Raw genomic sequence first — 23,117 nt, 5'->3', positions numbered from 1 at the left:
TGAATTTTTCAAAGAAAGAAAAAATTATTGACATGAGACTTTAACCTTGAACTTCCCCTAGATTTTTTCCACAACAGCTTTTCTGGTCATTCTAAAATGATCTTATAATTACTATGCTCTCCACAGGCAAATCAGGAAAAGAGAACAAACACAAATGGTGGAAAGAGCATTTGTTAGGCAAAGGACCTGAATCAGATTTTACAAATGTTTAAAGAAACCTGAATCCTGCAAAACTTTTGAGAATTAGCATCAGTAGTCAAGATTTTTCCAGATGCCGGTCCATAAGATGTGATCCTAAATTCTCTTTTATTGCTACTGGAGTTGGTCCTTGGTTTGTACTCACGCCAGAATGCCGGAGAGGTAGAGGGTCTCAGCAGCTAAATAAGACAAATAGCTGAACATGAAGACGATGAGCGGTTCAATTGCAGAGATATTCTGAGTGAAACGTGTGATAAATGCAGAAATGAATCCAAAAATAATGCCGAAAAATACTCCCCCTATCCCCACAATAATGAATCGGGCACATCCAGCCAAAATGTCAACAGTCTCTATGTTTTCAAACTTATGCATCTTTGTGAAGGCAATTAATATATTGTATAAGACCTGGACAAAAAAAAACAAAAAAACAGAAACATAAATTAGAAATGAGAAATATTTTATACACAGATTCTTAACTTTGTATCTACTTAGATAATATACAATAAATTACATTATAATTAATATTAACACAGCTGCCTAATTTTCCAACTAATTTAAATTTATTGTTTTTCCAAATAAGTATCCTATTCACAGCTTTCAATCACTGAACACCTACTGTGTGCTCATCTCTTGCTAAACTCTGTCATTATCAACTTATTTCCTCTCAGCCCCAAATTCACTGTTCAATATGGACTCTATAATAAAGAAATTCCTATAAGTATATCTCCTTTAATGTGAGCTCCATGCTAAGCTCTCTCAGCAGAAAGACATTGTAGGAGAAAGAGGCTCCCTAAAACTTCGGCATGGCCTGGGAGGAGTCAGTCATGTGGGAGTGAGGACTTCCTGTGAATCTTGCCAGGGCCATAGGCCCTAACGTTGTCTCTCTGCAACTGTCCCTCTTTAGCCTGGTGATACATGGGGGGGGTGGGGGAAGGGAAACCCAGCATGGCCCATGTGCAACATGCCTATAGTCCAGGGGTCTACCTGAACAGCCCTCCCTCTGTAAGTCCCCACTTTGCAAACTGCCCCCCTTTGCCCACTCCTGAGACCAGGATCCCACTGCCTCTCTGGTGCCCCACTGACTGCTCCCTGCTTGCCGGATGGAGGGTGGTCTGTTGTTTGTCCAGTAACTCCAAACCAGCTCCTGTAGAGTGGTCATCCACACCTTCCCCAGTAAGATCTAAACCCATTCTGTTTGTCCTTTTTGCAGGCCATCCCTCAGCCCTAGGTTACCATAGAGAGCTCTTTATATCTTATAGCTATGTCTTTATTATAGTTAATATGTTTTAAAATTTTCATTGAATTTATTGGGTGACATTGGTTAATAAAATTATATAGTTTTCAAGTGTACCAGTTCTATAATACATCATTTGTATATTATATTGTGTGTTCACCACCCAAAGTCAAGTCTCTTTCTATCACCATTTATCCCCTCTTTACCCTCTTCTACCTCTGTCCACCACCACCCTCTTCCTTTCCCTCTGGTAATCACCATACTGTTGTCTGTGTCTTTGAGAGTTGTTGGTTTTTCTTTTCTTATCCCTTCACCTTTTTAACCCAGCTTCCTAACCCCTGTCACTTCTCACAGCTGTCAGTCTGTTCTCTGTATCTGTGAATCTGTTTCTATTTTGTTTATTAGATTCTACATATGCTGGTGGGGTCCAATCAGGAAAAAGGAATCACTGTTTAATCTACTTGTGGTTTCTCTTTCCTGATTGGACCCTGCTTGCTGTACTTTCCATATACATCATCTCATTGACCACCCCCTCCCCCAAAAACAAAACTCTAGCCCATGTGATGCACATTCCTAATGTTCCTACTACTTCTCTACTTATTTCAACATTTCTATGAAGTTGCAGTGATCTGCTTATTACTAATTCATGTCACTTGGCAAGCTCAGAACTTAAACTGAACTTCTGTAAAGTAGTAGGTAATGAGACACATTAAAGAGCTGCAGTGAGATCTCTGCAGAAAATGAAGACCTTTGAGAATAATTGTTTTCCATGTTAAGAGAAATGAAAAAAATCAGATGAACAGAAGCTAAAACTCAAAGAAATTGGGTCAATAACTTTTCTGTTTATTTATCAACCATCTTTTACAAAACTGGTATAACACTAGTCTCTTATTTAAGTAAAATGAAGCCATGTTTTAAAAAAAATCTTGGCTGCATAATAGAAAATTGTGATTTCTGGATTCAAAATGAATCCAAAAGAAATTTAGTGGTTGTATCCCAAGTCAATGAGCTTTTTAAGTCCAATTTCACCTTTGGCCTGACATCATTCATGGCAACCCATTCATGGGTCTCAGAAGCCATGGGGTTGCATCTTTGCAGTCATGCTCACATTCCAATGAGTAAGCCAAGATGAGGAGCCAGATACTTCTTCAAGAGTGTGAAAAGGCAGGTCTGAATGCATTCAGGTGGGACTGCCAAACTCAGAGAAAACTCAGGGAATTCCATTGAGACTCAGAGATTTTCATGTTGTTTTCACAAACAAAATCTCTTTGCACAGCTCTCCAGATTATAAGTAGTTATCCAGTCTGTTCCAAGGGCCTGGGAGTCATTCAGGACAGTACTGATGCTAGGCGCCAAGGTGCCCTGGCTGGAAGATGCCATAGCAGTTTAAGAAGCTCAAGCAGTATATCTAATTAAAAAGACCACATTTATAGGCACAATTCGTATTGACTACATAGAAAACAATTCTTGTCTTTCAAATTACCAGGCTGTGGATGTCATTATAGTTGTAAAAGATTCTCTTTGTCTTATTTTAAATCACAATAATGTGCGTGTATTTTCCTACATCTCAAACAAGTCCACAGCACTAATATAAAACCAACTTAGATTTACCATCTTCATTTAACGTGGAGGTGTGATATTATGATATAATATATCTGTGTGTGTGTGTGTAAATATATATACAGGGTAGAGTAAAGGAAGTACAACTGTAAACCTACTTTTGCCACACCCTGTCTATATTTTTTGTCTTTGTTTTCTGACACAGACAGAAGAACAGTTCACTTCATACTACTGGCTTCTTATAAAGGATTCAAGTCAGAAACAGCCTGAGAAGCACAGGGCAAGGTGTGGGGGGAAGGGGCACAGAGCTTCCATGCCCTCTCCAGTCACCCTCCCAGCACCCTTCCAGCACCTTAAAAACCTTGTAATTTCTTTAGTGATGGGATGAAAGGAGCATCTTTTGTTATTCATAATGAATGCTTTTAAACCATACCTGTGTTTATGCTAATGAGGTGACTGGCTGGCCCAAGACAGCTTCAGGATGGGGACTGATTGCCAGAGGAACCAATTACGTGATTAGAAAGTTGTAACTTTTAATCCCATCTTCACCCTGCTCCTCCCCTGACTTCCAGGGAGAAGAAATGAAGATTGTGTTCAATAACCAATGGTCAATAATTTAATCAATTTGCCTATGTAATAAATTTTCTATAAAAACCCTAAAAGACTGATTTCAGGAAACTTCCAGGTTAGCTCTGGGAGGATGGTGTGACTGGAGAGGGCACAGAAGCTTGTGCCTTACCTTGCCCTGTGCATCTCAGGCTGTTCCTGAGTTGAATCCTTTATAAAAACCAGTAATAAGAAGTGAACTGTATTTCTGAGTTCTGTTAGCTATTCTAGAAAATTATCGACCAGAGGAGGGTGCTGTGGGAACCCCTGATTTTATAGACTGTCAGTTAGAAGTATGGGTGGCAAGGATGTATGATTTGTGTCTGAAGTGGAGGCAGTCTTGTGTGACTGAAATCTTAATTTGTGATGTCTGTGCTACTTTTAGGTAGTTATTATCAGAATTGAATTGAATTGGAGGACACCAAATTGGTTTATGGAGAGTTGGAGAGTTGGTCGTTATAGGGGAAAACACCCATACATTTGGTGTCAGAAATGGTATTGTAAACAAAGCACAGTTCAAAGGGACATCGTTCAGGAAACTGTCCTTTTGTGTTAACTTTAAGTACATCAAGTCTCCCAAGGTGATAATAATGGCTTTAACAGATAGGACTGTAGAAGTTTGCAAAGCCTTTTCAACAAGAAGTATAATGATTAAGGATACCAGCCCACCAACCAGGACTTAGCTGAGCTGATTTAAATGTGATGATATTTTTTCTTGATCAACTTTATTGAGGAATAATTTACATATGATAAGCTGCATCTAAAATGAATGAAGTACTGACCATTGTACCCACCTTTAAAATCACCATCACAGTCAACATCTAGAACAATTTTATGAACCCTGAAAAGTTCTATTCCTTTCTCAAACCCTGACCTCAGAAAACCACTGATTTATTATTGTTACTAGAGATTAATCTGTATTTTATATAATTGAATAATAAAGTATGTGCTTTTTTGAGTCTGGCTTCTTTAACTGAGTATAATGTTTTGGGGACTTACCCATATTGTGACAGATATTAGTGATTCATGCTTTTTATCATTGAGCAATATTCCATTATGTAGCTATAGCACACTGTTTATACATTTACATGTTTTTTTTAAATTTTCATTGTTATTCACTTACAGCTGTATGCCCTTTCTCCCCATCACTCCATCCCACCCCAGCTGAACGCACCTCCCTGCCCCACCTCCACCCTCCCCCTTGATTTTGTCCATGTGTCCTTTATTATCATGTCCTTTGTTCCTGTAATCCCCTCTTCCCACTGTCCCCACCCCACTCCCCCCTGACTATTGTTAGATTGTTCTTAACTTCAATGTCTCTGGTTATATTTTGTTTGCTTTTTTCTTCTATTGCTTATGTTCCAGTTAAAGGTGAGATCATATGGTATTTGTCCCTCACTTCCTGGCTTATTTCACTTAGCATAATGCTCTCCAGTTCCATCCATGCTGTTGTAAAGGGTATAAGCTCCTTCTTTCTCTCTGCTGCATAGAATTCCATTGTGTAAATATACCAGAGTTTTGGGATCCACTCGTTTGCTGATGGGCACTTAGGTTGCTTCCAGTACTTGGCTATTGTAAATTGTGCTGCTATGAACATTGGGGTGCACAGGTTCTTTTGGATTGGTGTTTCAGGGTTCTTAGGGTATAATCCAAGCAGCAGAATTGCTGGGTCAAAGGGCAGTTCCATTTTTAGTTTTCTGAGGAAATTCCATACTGTTTTCCACAGTGACCTCACCAGCCTGCATTCCCACCAATAATGTACTAGGGTTCCCTTTTCTTCGCATCCTCTCCAACATTTGTTTGTTGATTTGTTTATGTTGGCCACTCTGACCACTGTGAGGTGGTACCTCATTGTGGTTTTAATTTGCATCTCTCTGATGGCTAGTGATGCTGAGCATCTTTTCATATGTCTCTCTAGGCCCTCTGTATGTCTTCCTTGGAGAAGTGTCTGTTCAAGTCCTTTTCCCATTTTTTAATTGGGTTGTTTGTCTTCCTGGAGTGGAGGCGTGTGAGTTCTTTATATATTTTGGAGATCAGACCCTTGTCTGAGGTATCATTAGCAAATATGTTTTCCCATACTGTTGGTTCTCTTTGTAATTTGGCGCTGTTTTCTTTAGCCATGCAGAAGCTTTTTATTTTGATGAGGTCCCATTTGTTTATTCTTTCCTTTATGTCCCTTGCTTTAGGGGACATGTCTGTGAGGATTTTGTTGCATGGAATGTCTGAGATTTTCCTGCCAATGTTTTCCTCTAGGACTTTTATGGTGTTATGACTTATATTTAAGTCTTTTATCCATCTTGAGTTTATTTTTCTGTATGGTGTAAGTTGGTGATCGGGTTTCATTTTTTTGCATGTAGCTGTCCAGATCTCCCAACACCATCTGTTGAAGAGGCTGTTTTTGCTCCATTTTATGCTCCTGCCTCCTTTGTCAAATATTAATTGACTGTAAAGACTTGAGTTTATTTCTGGGCTCTCTGTTCTGTTCCACTGGTCTATGTGCCTGTTTTTACACCAGTACCAGGCTGTTTTGATTACAGTGGCCTTGTAATACAGTTTGATACCAGGTATTGTGACTCCTCCTGCTTTGTTCTTCTTTCTCAAAATTGCTGCAGCTATTCGGGGTCGTTTATGGTTCCATATAAATTTCTGAAATGTTTGTTCTATATCTGTGAAATATGTCATGGGTACTCTAATAGGGATTGCATTGAATCTATAAATCGCTTTGGGTAGTATGGCCATTTTGATGATGTTAATTCTTCCAATCCATGAGCATGGTACATGCTTCCATTTGTTTGTGTCTTCCTTAATTTCTTTCTTCAGTGTTGTGTAGTTTTCTGAGTACAGGTCTTTTACCTCCTTGGTTAGGTTTATTCCTAGGTACTTTATTTTTGTTGTTGCTATATCAAATGGGATTTTTTTCCTGATTTCTGTTTCTGCAGTTTCGTTGTTGGTGTACAGGAATGCTTTTGATTTCTGAATATTGGCTTTGTATCCACCTGTTTTGCCAAATTCATTTATTAGGTAGAGTAGTTTTTTGGTGGAGTCTATAGGATTTTTCATGTACATTATCATGTCATCTGCAAACAGTGACAGTTTCATTTCCTCCTTTCCAATTTGGATGCCTTTTGTTTCTTTTTCTTGTCTGATTGCTGTGTCTAGGACTTCTCTCCAACGACCTCTCCTGTGAGGCTGGGAGTCTCTCCTGCTGCCGCCCCAACCCCCACGGGCATTTTCAATCAGAGGTTTGAGGCTTTATTTCCCCGAGCTGGAGCCCTGGGTTGCATGGTCTCCTTTGCTCCCCGCCGTTTGTCCAGTTTATCTGTGCAAGAATGTGGGGCCGCAGGGTGTTCCCCGTTGCTCTGCCTGCCCCATTCTCAGCCACTCTGAGTCCGGCCCTCTCAGTTTATCTGTGCTCGAATGTGGGGCCTCAGGGTCTTCTAGTGGTCGGACTGCCTGCCCCATTTGTCCCACACTCCGCCAGTCTCGGTCCTGCCATGGCCACGGGAGTCCTCTCTGCCCCAGTGCCCGTCTCCACCCCTCCTACCGGTCTGGATGAATATTTATTTTTTATTTCCTTGGTGTCGGACTTCCTTGCCACTCGATTTTCTGTCAGTTCTGGTTGTGGGAGGAGGCGCAGTGTGTCTACCTATGCCACCATCTTGGTTCTAGCCATTTACATGTTGAAGGACATTTGTTCTCTGCTTCCCTCCACCATCCAGTTTCTGCTATTGAAATATTGCTGCTATAAACATTCATAAGTCTTTTATGTTGACTCATGTTTTCATTTCTCTTTGATATATACCTTTGAGTAGAATTGCTAAGTAATATGACAGATACAAGCTAAAATTTTAAGAAACGGCTCTCTTAGTACATTCAGATGACTATAGCAGAATGTCATTAACTAGGTGGGCTATAAACAACAGAAATTTATTCTCACAGTTTTAAAAGTTGATGAGTCCATGATCAAGTCACCCATAGATTCAGTGTACTGTTAAAAGCCCATTTCCTGCTTCTTAGACAGCTGTCTCCTCACTGTGTCCTCACATGGCAGAATGAGCAAGGGAGATCTCTGTGGTCTCTCTTATAAGAGCACTAATCCATCTATGATGGCTCCACTCACGTGATCTAATCACCTTCCAAAGGCCCCACTTCCAAATACTATCAGGTTGGGGATTAGGTATCAATACATAAATTTTGGGGGACACAAACAGTCAGTCCATACTAACTGCCAGATTTTTTTCCGAAGTTGTTGGATCATTTTCCATTCCCACCAGAAATGCATAAGACTTTCCATTGTACCTTACCCTTAGCAACACTTTATGTTGTCATTCTTTTTCATTCTAGCCACTCTAAAGAGTGTGTAGGGATATTTCATTGTAATTTTAATCTGCTAAGATTAAATTTCCCTGATTACTAAAGATGTTGAGCATATTTTCATTTGATTATTGATCACTTGTATACCATCTTTTATGTTCAAATCTTTTATCCATTTTTGAGTTGTTTATGTTTTTATTATTGAGTTATAATTTTTTTATATCTTGGATGTACATATTTTGTAAGATATACACACTGTGAGTACGTTCTCCCATTTTGGCTGGCTTTGTTTGTTGTTAGTTTACTTACTTAATAGTGTATTTTGGTCCTGGCTGGTGTAGCTCAGTGAGTTGGGCATTGTCCCACAGACCAAAAGGTTGCCAGTTCAATTCCCAGTCAGGACACATGCCTGGATTGTGGGCCAGGTCCCTGATTGAGGGCATGCAAGAGGCAACTGATAGATGTTTCTCTTGAACATCTATGTTTCTCCCCTCTCTTTCTCTTTCCCTTCCCCTCTTTCTAATAATAAACAAAATATTTTTTAAAATAGTGTATGTTGAAGAGCAAAACTTTTTCTATTTTTAAAATCCAGTGTATTACCTTTTATCTTTCAATGTTTGTGCTTTTCCTGTCTTTTGCCTTCTCCAAGGTTTGCTATAAATTTTTCATAAATATCTTTTATCAGATTGAAGAAGTTATTTACTCTTCCTATGTTGCTGGAAGTTGTTATCATAAATGGGTGTTAAATTGTGTCAAATGGTTTTCTGCATCTATGGATAAAATCAATTATTATATTTACATTGTGGATTACATCGATATATTTTTTTCAATGTTAAAGAAACTTGTGTTCCTAAGATGTATCCTGTGTGGTAATGATTTATTATCTTTGTTATATATTGTTGATTTTGACTTGATAATATATTGTTTAAGTACTTTTGGTCTATATTTATGATGGACATTGGTCTATAGTTTTCTTTCTTTGCATTATCTTTGTCTGATTTTCTTATCAGGGTAAAGCTGGCCTCATAATATGCATTGAAAAGTTATCACTCCTTGTGATACTGTAACATACATATTACTGTATTATATACTGTATGTATATACTATATTGTATATATTATATACATAATATATTATATATTATATATACACAATAATATATATTACAGTATGTATATATATATGTGTGTGTGTGTGGTCATTCATGTGACCAAAATATATACAATATATAATACCTTATATATTGTATATATACTCTAATATAATATATATATATATATATTATATATTGTATATATACTCTATTGTGTATATATATTATATATTACAGTGTGTGTGTGTGTGTATACACACTTGGTTATTCTGGTGGCCAAAATGTATTCCACACACACATATACACTTGGTTATTCAGATGGCCAAAATGTATTCCTCATATGTTTGGCCTTTGCACAGGGTTCCTGGTTCACAACTCCCAAGGCCCTTTGATATTCCTGAGCTATAAGAGCAATGGGAACATTTTTTTAAAAGAACAGTTGGTCTATTGTCCTCAGTTCCTGAAATCTCTTCAAAGCCAGAAAGGCAAAATGTATGTCTTATTATTTATAACAAGCCTCTTTCCACCACAACTAGGTTTATGTTAATAACATAACTTTTGGAAAGTATCTAAGAATAGGAACTGGTTTCCAGGGGAATCAACCAGGAATAGAAGATTGGAAATTTCAGCCCCACCTCCTAATTTCCTGTGAGAGAATAAGGGCTAGAGTTTGATTCAATCACCAGTGGCCAATGGTTTAATCAATACAGCCTATTTAATGAAGCCTTCATAAAACCTCAGAATCTCCAAGTTCTAAGAGGTTCCACGTTGGTGAACATGTGGAGATTGGGGGAAAGTGGCATGTTCAGAGAGGACATGGATGCTTTGTGACCTTTCCCCATGCCTTTCCTATACATCTCTTCCATCTGTCTGTTCCTGAGTTATATCCTTTATAATAAACTGGTGATCTAGTAAATAAAATGTTTCTCCAAGTTATGTGAGCTTCTCTAGCATATCAATGATACCCAAGCAGAAGGCTATTAGAACCTCTTGTCTATAGCAGGTGGATCAAAAGCACAGGTGACAACCTAGACATGCAATTGGCATCTAAAGTGGGTAAGTGGCATTCTTGTGGGACTGAGCCTTTAAATTGTGGAATCTGATGCTATTTCCTGGTAAATAGTGTCAGAACTGAGTTGAATTGTAGAACACCCAGCTGGTGCCTGGGCACTGCATAGTCCCCAATCCCCCACCTGGTCACTTCAAATGAATTTATGACCAGAGCCCTTGTTCCTCTTCTATTTTTTAAAGGTTTTACAGAAAATAACTAATTCTTTCTTAAGATACAGATACTGTATCTTACTTTTATAACTTATAACTTATTATATTAGTATCATTTACTATTCTTTTTACAATTGTCTTCCTAGTATTTAGGAATGACTTTGTTGTACTTTTTCTTATTTTTTCAGGTAATACCTTATGTTATTTATTCTAAACCTTTCAACTTTTTAATAAGCATTTAAAACTATAAAGTTTCCTCCAAGTAAATCTTTAACAACATTCTACAAATTTTGATATGCTGTATTTTCATTATCATTTGTTGAAAATATTTTCTACTGGATCCAAGATGGCTGCAGAGGAGCTGGAAGCTCTGTACACTTCCTCCCAGACCTGGACTGGTCTTGCAGCTAAACCACAGGGTAATCAATTAAAAAAAAAAAAAAAAAAAACAGCTGAGAGTGAGTGAGAGCAAGTGTGAGTGAGTGTGCATGCGGACGAGTATGCAGGGCATGTGAGTGGGTAAGAGCCCGTCTACTTGCTGGGCACTCATAAGCAGGCGGCCCAGACTCTTCTAGTGAAGCAGCTGTTGCTGCCACTGCCCAACCCAGTATTTATGACTGCATAGATTTTGGGCAGGAGCCATTCTGAGGAATTTAAAATATCCTCCTGGGCAAGAGTGCCCACACTTCGGCACCTAAACCTGTCTGTGCCCTCCACCCCTGCAGGGATGCGCACGCTGCTGCCACCAAGAGCCAAGATCCAGGGACTGCAGTACTTGACTGGGAAAGAGGCTGTCACCTCCGTGACTCTGGGCTCCATGGGAACCGCCAGCGGGACAGAATCTGGCTGAAGAGGCTGTGGTTGGGCTCAGCAGCTGGGAGCTCCAGAGGCAGAGAGAGATGGCCAGAGAGGTGCTGGCTGTAGAAATAGTGTGGCGGGAGCAAGCCTGCCCAAGGCTGAGAATTACTGCAGGGAGCCGCAAGAGCACCTCGCCAGTGCCCTGTGTTATATAGTACCACTGCAGGACTCTCCCCAGGGCCATCTGGGAGAGATCCAGAGAGAAACTTCATGTAAAACTGTCAGAGGTTCTGGCAGGTTCCCTGACCAAGACAGACTTTGTTCCTTTTGCTGAGAGGGAACTTTCAGAGAACAGGCCCCCAGATGTAGTGAGGGGGCCACACAGAAACTCTTTTAAAAGAGGAGCTGAGGCAAGACTCAAGCCTATGGTCCCCGCCAACAAAGAACTCAGAGGAATAGAGTCAGACTGAAGGGAATGTAGGACCTGACCCATCATGGTTGGCAAGCAAGGACAGTGCAGAGTGGAGAGTTCAGGCTGGAGTCTCCTGCAAAAGAGCAGAAACCGTAGATTATAGGAAAAACTTTGGGACAGACCAAGTGGTGTGGTGAGGGGACAGGGAAACACTCCCACCATCTTCCCTGACAACTAAACAGCACCCCCCTGGGGTCTGACCCAGGGTCCCCACCCTCTCAATCTCACCAGAGGCCGCCTCTGGAGAAAAATGGAGAAGGTACTTGCAATCTACTCCGATCATTAAATGAAGCATTTCTGGGCCCTGGGCTGATGGAAAGATAGCAGGTAAGAACAGTGGGGACCAGCCAAATGTGTTTGTCAGAAACACACTTGTGTTTTTGTGTTTGTCAGAAACAGACAACCACAGACTGTGGATCACCTGTAGTCTCAAAAAGGCTGCCTAGGGCCAGACTCGGACACCATCTGACATTACCAGGGGTGAATTCAGAAAAAGAATACAGTGGTAAACACTGGATTCTACAGAGATGAATTCCACACGGCCTTCTTCATTATTCGTGTTTTCTCTCCTGCATAGCTTTTTATTGTTCATTTCTTTTCATCAAGTTTGTGCCTATTATTTCACTAGCTTTTTTACTTTAGTTTATTTCAAATCTCATATTTTCTTCTCCCTTCTCTTACTTCATTTTACCTTCTTCCTTCCTCTTCATACTTTTGTTTTAAATTTTATTTTTTTTCTCTGGCTATTGTTTCTATTCTGCACTCTTACTATTTCTCCCTCCTCCACTTTCTTAAAGCCATTTTTCTTGTCATTAGTCATCTCACATTCTTTTACCCATTCTTAAAAAACCCTTCTTCTCTCTTCACCTTTATCAATCTTCACTCGTTGGTTGTTGATATGGTGGTGGTTGTTGCATTTCCTCTATGTTATTCCTAGATCTTCAATATTTTTGTATTTCAAATCTCAAATTTTATCATTTCCTTCTCCTACTCCATTTTGCCTTCCTCCTGCCCTTTTCCTTTTTTATTTTGTGATTTAAATTTTCTTTTTTCCTTGTCTTTTCCTGGTTTTCATTCCTGACTCTTAGCATTCCTTTTCCTTCTATCTCTCAAAACCACTTTTATTTCCTCTAGACATCTCGTAAGCTCTTTTTCCCTTTATTTTTTCCTTCTTATCCCTATTCCTCCAGTATCAATCTTTGTTCATTTGTTGTTGATATTGCCATGGTGGATCTTTTTCTCCAATTTGGTCCTTAATTGTTTCACTATTGTTCAAAAAAAAAATTTTAGCATTGCCTGGTGTGGCTTAGTGGACTGAGTGCAGGACTGTGAACAAAAGTGTAGCCAGTTCAATTCCCAGGCAGGGCACATGCCTGGGTTGTGAGCCAGGTCCCCATTTGGAGGTGCTCATGAGGCAACCATGCATTGATGTTTCTCTCCCTCCCTTCACCTCTCTAAAAATGAATAAATATTTAAAAAATATTTTTAAACTCATATTATACTCTTCACATTTCTTACTCCATATTACCTTATTCCCCTTCTTAAAAATTATGTAAATTTTATTTTCTTCCCTTCTTTACCTTGTTTCTATTCTCTGCTCTTATTATTTCTCCTCCCTCTACATTCTCAAAATCATTTTTCTTTTAATCATTTCATATTTCTTTTTCCTTTGTTATAATAGTCTTAATCTCCTTATACATTTATTAATATTTCCTCATTCACTGTTGACAGTATGGTTGTGGGTGGGGGTTATTACTGCAAGTGTGGGTTTTGTCTCCTGGGTTGTTTTGTTTTGTTCTGGCAACACCTGTACAACAGCATAAAAGATATGGTAGGTGGTGTGACTCTCAGACAGTCAGCTGGAGGGAAGAAACCAAAGAATGGCCTAACAACAACCAAAATCCTGTTACAACAAGAGAGACCACATAAACATCATAATGGGCATTCCAAAAGCATCCAGCTCAGAAGATCAAGGAGACTGCACCACTGAGTCCACAGGTCTCCTACCACAGAAGGTCACACCATGAAGACAGGGAGTCCAAGCAGATCAATCTAATATAGAGAAACAAACAAGAAGAGTCACCTAAAATGGGGAGACACAGAAACAACACCCAATCTAAAAGAAAGGAGGAATCCCCTGAAAAAGGGCTAAATGAATTTGAGGTAAGCAATCTATCAGACATTGAGTTCAAAATAATGGTTGTAAGGATGCTCAAGGATGCTGAAGAAACTCTATGGAAGCTACAAGGTATTTACTGGGAACTACATCACATGAAAAGGACATAGAAACTATCAATAAGAGCCAGGAGGAAATGAATACAATATCTGAAATGAAGAACACACTAGAAGGAATTAAAAGCAGCTAGATGAAGCAGAGGATTGAATCAGTGAGCTGGAGGACAAGAAAAAAGAAAATCCCAGACAGAGCAATAAAATGAAAAAAGACTAATAAAGAATGAAAAGGGTATAAGGGAACTGCAGAACAACATGAAACACAATAATATTCATATCGTAGGGATAGCAGAGGAGAAAGAGTAGAAAACCTGTTTGAAAAAGTAATAACATAAAATTTCCATAATTTGATAAGGGAAAAAGTCACATGAGTCCCAGAAGCACAGCGGGTCCCAATCAAGATGAACCCAAAGAGGCCCACTTTAAGACAAATTATAATTAAAATGGCAAGATTTAAAGACAAAGAGAGAATATTAAAGGCATCAATGGAAAAACAGATGGTAACTTATAAGAGACCTCTGAGAAGCTATCGGCTTATCTTTCAAAAGAAACACTACAGTCAGAAGACAATGGAAAAATGTATTCCAAGTAATGAAAAGCAAATGCCTACAACCAAAACTACCTTACCCAGCAAGTCTCTCATTTAAAATGGAAGGCAAAATTAGGAGTTTCCCAGATTAGAAAAAAAAAAAAAAGCTAAAAGAATACAGCTCCACCAAACCAGCATTGCAAAAGATGCTAAGGGGACTGTTTAACAGGATGAAGAGAGAGAGAGGAACACAGGTACAAAGGGGAAAAATGGCAATGAATAGGTACTGATCAATAATAACCTTAAATGTAAATGGATTAAATGCTCCAATCAAAAGACATACAGTAGCTGGGCTTCTGGCCAATATGGAGGCATAGGTAGACACACTGTGTCTCCTCACACAACCAAAAGAAGGACAACAATTTAACAACAAAAAACAACCAGAACTGACAGAAAATCGAACTGTGTGGAAGTCCAACAACTAAGGAGATAAAGAAGAAACATCCATCCAGACCAGTAGGAGGGGCAGAGAAAGGCACCCAGGTCAGAGAGGACTCATGGCAAGGCAGCAGCTGGTGGACCGAGCGAGGTGGTGGGTTGTGGAGTGGGGCAGGCCAAGCTTCAGCTAGCAGGCCCTACATTCGTGTATAGATAAATTGGGAGGAACAGTGGGGGAGCGAAGCAGACCTCGCAATCCAGGGCTCCAGCACAGGGAAATACCTATGCTGGAACCTATGATTGAAACCTATGATTGAAAACACCCATGGGGGTTGAGGCGGCAGCAGGAGAAATTCCCAAACTCACAGGAGAGTTTCTTGGGGAGACCCACAAGGGCCTAGAGTGTGCAAAAGCCCATGCACTTGGAAATCAGCACCAGAGGGGTCCAATTTGATTGTGGGTAGCAGAGGGAGTGACTGAAATCTGGCAGAGAGTGGAGCAGGTGCCATTGCTCCCTCTTGGCCCCTCCCCCACATACAGCATCACAGCGCAGCAACCAGCATTACCCCACCCTGGTGAACACCTAAGGCTCCACCCCTTTATGTAACAGGCATGCTAAGACAAAAAAAAAAAAAAAAAAAAAAGGCCCAAATGAAAGAACAGATCAAAGCTCCAGAAAAAATACACCTAAGCAACGAAGAGATAGCCAACCTATCAAATGTACAGTTCAAAATACTGGTAATCAGGAAGCTCACAGAATTGGTTGAATTTGGTTACAAATTAGATGAAAAAATGAAGGCTATGCTAAGAGATACAAAGGAAAATGTACAGGGAACCAGTAGTGATGGGAAGGAAACTGGGACTCAAATCAATGGTGTGGACCAGAAGGAAGAAAGAAACATCCAACCAGAAAAGAATGAAGAAACAAGAATTTAAAAAAACGAGGAGAGGCTTAGGAACCTCCAGGACATCTTGAAACATTCCAACATCTGAATTATAGGGGTGCCAGAAGGAGAAGAAGAAGAACCAAAAATTGAAAACTTATTTCAACAAATAATGAAGGAGAACTTCCCCAATCTGGCAAAAGAAATAGACTTCCAGGAAGTCCAGGAAGCTCAGAGAGTCCCAAAGAAGCTGGACCCAAGGAGGAACACACCAAGGCACATCATAATTCCATTACCTAAGATTACACGGAAGGAGAGAATCTTAGAAGCAGCAAGAGAAAAGGACACAGTTACCTACAAAGGGGTTCCCATAAGACTGTCAGCTGATTTCTCCAAAGAGACCTTACAGGCAAGAAGGGGCTGGAAAGAAGTATTCCAAGTCATGAAAGGCAAGGACCTACATAGTCCCCAGTCTATAAACAGGCTTTTTCAGGGTCTGTCTACTTTTGTTCTTGAATGGGAGATCTTATGTTGAAAATAATGGAACCACATGAGGCTAATCCTTCCTCAGATGCTATGCCATAGAAGTCCCTCTTGCAAGGATCCTTTTGAGAAATCAGCTGTCAGGCTTATGGGAAGTCCTTTGTGGGTAACTGTGTCCTTTTCTCTTGCTGCTTCTAAGATTCTCTCCTTCTGTGTAATCTTAGGTAATGGAATTATGATGTGCCTTGGTGTGTTCCTTCTTGGGTCCAGCTTCTTTGGGACTCTCTGAGCTTCCTGGACTTCCTGGAAGTCTATTTCCTTTGCCAGATTAGGGAAGTTCTCCTTCATTATTTGTTCAAATAAGTTTTCAATTTTTTGTTCTTCCTCTTCTCCTTCTGGCACCCCTATAATTCAGATGTTGGAACGTTTCAAGATGTCCTGGAGGTTCCTAAGCCTCTCCTCGTTTTTTTGAATTCTTGTTGCTTCATTCTTTTCTGGTTGGATGTTTCTTTCTTCCTTCTGGTCCACACCATTGATTTGAGTCCCAGTTTCCTTCGCATCACTACTGGTTCCCTGTACATTTTCCTTTGTCTCTCTTAGCATAGCCTTCATTTTTTCATCTAGTTTTTGACCAAATTCAACCAATTCTGTGAGCTTCTTGATTACCATTGTTTTGAACTGTGCATCCAATAGGTTGGCTATCTCTTCCTCACTTAGTTGTATTTTTTCTGTCGCTTTGAAGTATTCTATCATTTGGGCCATTTTTTTTTTGTCTTGGTGCACCTGTTACATAAAGGGGTGGGGCTTTAGGTGTTCCCCGGGACAGGGTAATGCTGGTCACTGGGCTGTGATGCTGTAAGTGGGGGAGGGGCCGAGAGGGAGTAATGGCGCCAGCTCCACTCTCTGTTGGATTTCAGTCACTCCCTCTGCTACCCACAATCAAATTGGGCCCCTCTGGTGCTGGTTCCCGAGTGGGTGGGCCTGTGCACGCTCTAGGCCCCTGTGGGTCTCTCCAACGACCTCTCCTGTGAGGCTGGGAGTCTCTCCTGCTGCCGCCCCAACCCCCACCGGTGTTTTCACTCAGAGGTTTGAGGCTTTATTTCGCCACCCTGGAGCCCTGGGTTACGGGGTCTGCTTCCCTGCCGTTCGTCCCGGTTTATCCATACATGAATGTGGGGCCACAGGGTGCTACCCGCCTTTCTGCCTGCCCCATTCTCCACCACTCTGAGTCCGGCTCTCTCGGTTTATCTGTGTGCGAATGTAGGGCCACAGGGTCTGCTAGTGGTCAGACTGCCTGTCCCGTTTGTCCCACACTCCACCACTCTCACCCGACCCGACAACATGAGTCCTCTCCACCCCAGCTGCCCATCTCCGCCCCTCCCACCGGTATGGATGAATGTTTATTTTTTATCTCCTTGATGTCGGACTTCCTTGCCGTTTGATTTTCTGTCAGTTCTGGTTGTGGGAGGAGGCTCAGTGTGTCTACCTATGCCACCATCTTGGTTCTCCTGTTCACTCTTTATGTAGCATTCTTTGCCACACTATAGTGATTACTTAGCACCTCTTGCAATGCCCAGTGCTATACACTAGGCCCTATGGTGATGGCAGGAGCTGCTAAGAGAGAAATCATGAGGCTTAACAGGCAACTAGGTAGCAAAATTAGGCTGATAAAGGGATGGAAAGATGAGAAGAGGGCAAAAAAAATTATAGCATAAGGGATTGGGAAACTTAGGATCTAATGCCAGCAAGAAGAATACATCATAGAAAGGTGAATCACATGAAAGGTGAAGTCTGCTAGGAAACTGTTGCTATCAATTGCTGGCTGGGAAAAGCAGTGGGAAGACAGCTCTTGTGTATATCTTAGGATATTGAGCTGCATGGAAAAAATTATATTCTATAAATAAGTATCTTTTCTAACAGTCTGTGTCTTTTTAATAAAAACAAGAGTGAGGAAACTTAAACTTGTGGAGAGTTGATAATGCACCTGAGGGTCCCAAGGACCAAAATGGGTCAGTACAGAAATATGAACTCTGATGCCTGGGTCCAGAGGGTCTCTGCTCTTAACCATTACTTACTTGTTGGGAACCGCCCTGCCTGGTTTCAGAGGCTGTAATCCCCCATGGTTAAGGCTGAGTCAGAGTTGGGACCATAAGCCACTAAGGAGACAAAGCTTGTCTCCCTGGCAGAAGTGCCACCTCTGCCCACTTCACCCTGCTTGGCCCTGAGCTTGGCCAGTTAGCCAATGACGGGTAAGAATCCTCAAGGGAGGATCAACCTAAGACAGTCTCTGGTCACCAGGGATAAGCTGTCAGGGAAGGACTCGGGGGGCTGTGGCAAAAGGGGGTGATGGACCCTCGCCCCTGGGCTTTGAAATAGCCTGAGTCCTCATTCTGTCTGCAACAAGTCTCCTAATCTCTTGGCTGCTTTACTTCCCTGTTTGACTTGAGCCTGAAGCAATAATAGAGGGCGGTGCAGTCCTGTGCTGGGAAAGGGCGGATTCCCTGGGGAATCAGGCCTAAAGAAAATACTTACATTCCTGTGAAACCTACTTAATCTGTACCCTCAGCTTAAAAGATAAGGGTCCAGACTTGAGATGAGCCTGGTGCCTAAAGTTTTATGGCCCTCTAGCTGATTGGCTGTAGCTCAGACTAAGCCCTGGAAGTTCTCTGTAAATCCTGTATTGTTTAACCCTTACTGGCTGACAATGATTGATGAGCTTTATCTGCATTCCTATCCCAATGAACCTAATAAAAGCCCATAGAGAGAAAGGATCAAGGCCCTTCTCCCTTGAGAGATTGGCCACCTTTCCTCCCCAAGCAGATCATGTCTTGGTAGTCTTTTTCTTCATCCGTGGCAGAACCGGGGCGGGGGGGGGGCTGCATTAAAGACCCCCAACACTTACTATCTCTTCACAAAATTAGGACAAAAATCCCAAGCACATTAGGTCATTAGGAGGCTCAAATAGGAAAAGTACATAAAAAACACCCATCTGATTGGCCCAAGGTCTATACTCCAAAATTTTAGTTTGCACCCCTCCATAACTCTCTCATTCACTCCATTCCTAAAGAATAGGCTGCTGCAGCAGCAAGATGCCAAATTAGAATATCTGGGAGGGGAGAAAACCAGAGAAAAAGAAGTTGGGGAGGGGAGAGGGAGAGGTGACAACATGGGGTAGCAGCTAGAAGCAGAGTCCCTGGAGCCAGGATGCCAGGGTTCAAATCTCAGCCATGGCCCATCCTGGTCTCCTGGACCTCTCAGATGAGTGGGAGGAGAGGGAGTGAGGAGGGATGAGAGTCATAGAAAGCTTGCTGGCATTGCCTTGTTGTTTAGTCAGGAAAGTGATCCAGGAAAACCAAGAAGGGATATTAAAACAACTTGTCCACAATAAAAGACATAGTTCCATATTTAATAGCAAATGTCTATTAAGAGAAAGCCAACCACCATGCCATATCCATGAGCTGATGTGATATAAAGGTAATAGCCAGCTTACATGGAATATTCATTACATTCTGGGCACCCACTGTATCACTATACTAAGAGCTTAATATGAATTTTCCAGGGACACTATAGGCTAAGTAATATTGAAGCAGGAGATAGTTAGGAAGGAGGACACTCCAGAGGTGCCCCAGGGATAAGATAAAGGTCATGGATACACAACAGAGAACCTGTTCTAACACTGGCTGTTCTTGCTTTCTGGGAAAAGTGCAGAATCATGGTGAATCATGAATGCACCTGCACAGAAGATGTTACATGACCCCTGCTTCATTATAATAGCACTATAATAAATTGTGGGGCTCCCTTCCCTGGTGACAAATCAAGGAAAATCATGGGAGACCACATGCACAGTAGCTTTAAAGTAATACTGAAGCAGGGTGCAGCCAAGAGGAGGGCCCCAAGAAGGGATTTGTAATGGGGTGCAGGACTCGGGGTGTCCAGGAAATATTAGAAAAATGTATATAGGATGTCCTCACCCCTACAGGCCTGAGCCAGGGGGGATGGGACACATGGAACAGGGCCATTCAGAGGCTGTTTTGGGTAGCAAGAGCTTTGCAGCTAACCCCAGGCACGGTCATTTAACATATCTATAACCTTTAACTGGTTTCATGGATATGTTGAATAGCTGTGGCCCTGCCTTGAGCCAGGGAGATGGGAGTGACTTCCACCCAAGGTGGGACTGGGAAGCAACTCCTCCTGGTTACAGGGCCTGCGTGAGAGCTTGGAGATGATTGGCTCCACGCCATGGGGCCACACCTGCCCAGACTTACTATGGCAGCCCAGTAAAGCTGGAAGAATACAGGGATGCTGGCAGGTGTAGCTGACTGTAGGAGGAGTTGGAAATGGGGCTGCAAAGGAAGCTGGGCGCTGGGATTTAAACCTAGGCCCGGCAGCCATAGAGTGAGAAGAGACCATGCGGCTCTGAAGTAGAGAAGAGACCACGCGGCTCCATAGTAGTAGAGGAGGGCCACAAGGTTTTGGGGGAGAAGGAGGAGACCACGCGGCTCCAAAGTAAATGGGGAAAAGGACCACGCGGTTCTGAAGGAGAGTAAAGAGGACCACGAGGTTTTGGAGTGCTTCTTCTTGCCACGCGGCTTAGGCAGCAGGAGAGACTTTGCAGCCATAGAGAAAGGGGAGGAAGGACTCTTGCTGCTGGGCAATGAGAAGGTGCCACATGGCTTTGGATTAACTGGAGATTGCAACAGCCACACAGCTGATGATGCCGGGAGCCTGAATCACGGACTTCTACTTCTTTTCCTGAGACATGGTACCCCGGACTGGGCACAGGGAGAGGGAAGGACTGTGCATCTGTGGGTATTCTAGAGGACTTTAGTATCTTATTGAAGACATTAGGTCATTATTCTAAGTTTGTGTAACTTTTAAATAAACAATTCCTTTCCTTTTCACCAGTCTCTGGCATTGAGAGACGTCTTTCCTCTGGCGGCGGGCATTGCGAACCTAGCAGGTGGGCGTGGGGGAAGGAACGTCCAGAGACAGAAAGGGGGAATCCTTTCTGTAATAATTTATCGTGAACCACCCCCGCCTTCTGCTCTGTAACAATACTACTACTTGTACATGCACAATAAAAGCCCACCAAAACTAGCCAGGAGGGATATGCCCTATAAGAATAGAATCCCTCCAGCCCCTGAGGTCAATCTCTGCTCAGAGTTGGCCCACTCCCATGTTCTGTGGAGTGTACTATCACTTAATAAATCTGCTCTCTCTCTTTCTGCTATAAACTCTCTGGGTGTTCAGTTCAATTCTTTGTCCACTATCACCAAGAACCTGGGTTACCTGTGCCCTCCTGTGACAATATCATTATTTTGATTTTACAGAAGTGAGGCACAGAGACAATCAGAATTTTTCTCAGCCAGTCAGTTTTGATTTATAGAAAGAACACTGACTTCACTACTAACTGGAAATAAGCCCAGTCTCCCTACCAGCAACGTGGGTTCTTTGCCAGCCTTGCCAGCTCCATAAGTTGAAATTCAAAAAGGAAAGAGATTGGAACAAGACAGACCAGAGTACCCATGTTCAGTCTGTCATCAGCTAGGAAGTATGTCCTCATTTCAGTTTACATTCCTTGTAGTGAAATGTAAGGATTTCATAAAATAAATGTAAAGATGACCCTACAGAAGGCCAGGAAATAGTAGTGGCACCTTTCTTCCTACTGTGATTTTGGTCATGAGATTCACCTAGAGATACTAGTAATCATTTTAAAGCTATTTGGGTTTTTTCTCTACTCCTTTTGCCCACCATTAAGAGTATGTTCTGGTGATAAGAGTCATGACTTAAATTATTAAGCAAGAAAGAGAAGGAAATAGGACAAGAAACCTGGAGAATCAGATATATTAATACTGTGACAGTACTGGAGGAGTTCCTTCTCCTCAGTAAGAAGGCAACTGTTTAGTTGATAACCATCTGTGGAGTCATCACATGTAACCCACGAATCACATGTCACTTTTTAGATGACTCAGACTTTCTGCTGAAAGAGCATGCTTATGACTGCTGCCCTTGAGAAGGTTCCTTCTTCAATGAAAGGGTGAGTTCAAGACCTTTAGCTCAAAATACAACTGGACTGCATTAAATACCAGTGGCTTTCAAACTACTTTCTAAATCTGGCCCTGGAGCTTCTCTGGTTTCACGTAGGAATGCAGAAGTCCCCCAGCACACTTAATGCTCACTGTGCTACGGGTAACCACAGAGTGACTCAAGAGTGACGTGTGAGCAACCCTGCTGGAGCCAACACAACAGGAGCTCCTCCCACTGGAGGTCAGAGCAGTGCCCTCAGCAGATACTTTGGTCACTTGATAATTATAATTTTATTTTGAAATTATCATTTAAAAAATTGTCCAAGTGGAAGCAATTAAACTTTGGGAAAGTCAGACAAATGTTGCTAGCAAAAAACAAAACAAAACAAAACAAGCAAACAAACAAAACAGCCAAGCTGCAATTGGTTTTACATGTAAAACCACCTAGGTAAAAACCCAGGGTGAGGTTAGATTCTCAAGTTCAGGGCAGCACCAAAGAGGCAGCAGAGTCAAATATTTTCATTGGTAATTAATAAAGACTATTTCTCTGCAAAGATTTTCATATCATAGGGTTCTCAATGAAGAAATAGTGTGTCACCCTGGCCAGGGCACTCAATTGGTCGGAGTATCATCCTGTACACCAAGAGGCTGCAGGTTTAATCCCTCGTCAGGGCACAAACATAGGTTGCAGATTCGATCCCCAGTTGGGGCACATATGGGAGGCAAACAATCAATCTCTCTCTCTCTCTCTCAAATCAGTAAACGTATCCTCAGGTGCAGATTTAATTAAAATAAAAAGAAATAGTGTGTCCTGTGAAAAGTAAAGAGTTAGTATTAGGAAAGTCATTTCTAGACTTCTCTAATAATTTATGAAAGAAAGAATGAGCAGCCAAGACATGGCTTATTATCACAGATGATCACTCTCGGTGGCATTGCCAGTTGTGGGGATTTCAGTAAACAGGTCCTCCCAGAGAACTCAAATATAAGTGAAATAAGATTATATCTAGGAGATTAACTATGAATTGAATA

The 23,117-nt window shown here is 41.5% G+C and overlaps 1 protein-coding gene across 4 annotated transcripts in view; it reads right to left on the bottom strand.

Moving 5' to 3' along the window:
• The window catches only part of SLC9A4 (solute carrier family 9 member A4), an 88,784-nt gene that overhangs the window by 56,308 nt on the left and 9,359 nt on the right, over nucleotides 1–23,117 (bottom strand). For all 4 annotated transcript variants that reach the window (XR_006657019.3, XM_053924294.2, XM_045204761.3 and 1 more), the window contains exon 3: nucleotides 344–603. Coding sequence is in view for 3 of the 4 variants with exons in the window: in XM_053924294.2 (XP_053780269.1) it covers nucleotides 344–603 (260 nt within the window). In the remaining variant the exon portion in view is untranslated. The remainder of the gene's footprint in view (nucleotides 1–343; nucleotides 604–23,117) is intronic.

Source organism: Desmodus rotundus, chromosome 5 (genome assembly GCF_022682495.2).
Source record: "Desmodus rotundus isolate HL8 chromosome 5, HLdesRot8A.1, whole genome shotgun sequence".
NCBI classification, from domain to species: domain Eukaryota; kingdom Metazoa; phylum Chordata; class Mammalia; order Chiroptera; family Phyllostomidae; genus Desmodus; species Desmodus rotundus.
Note: the sequence above shows the minus strand (reverse complement) of the source record. Positions and strands in the feature narration are given on the sequence as shown.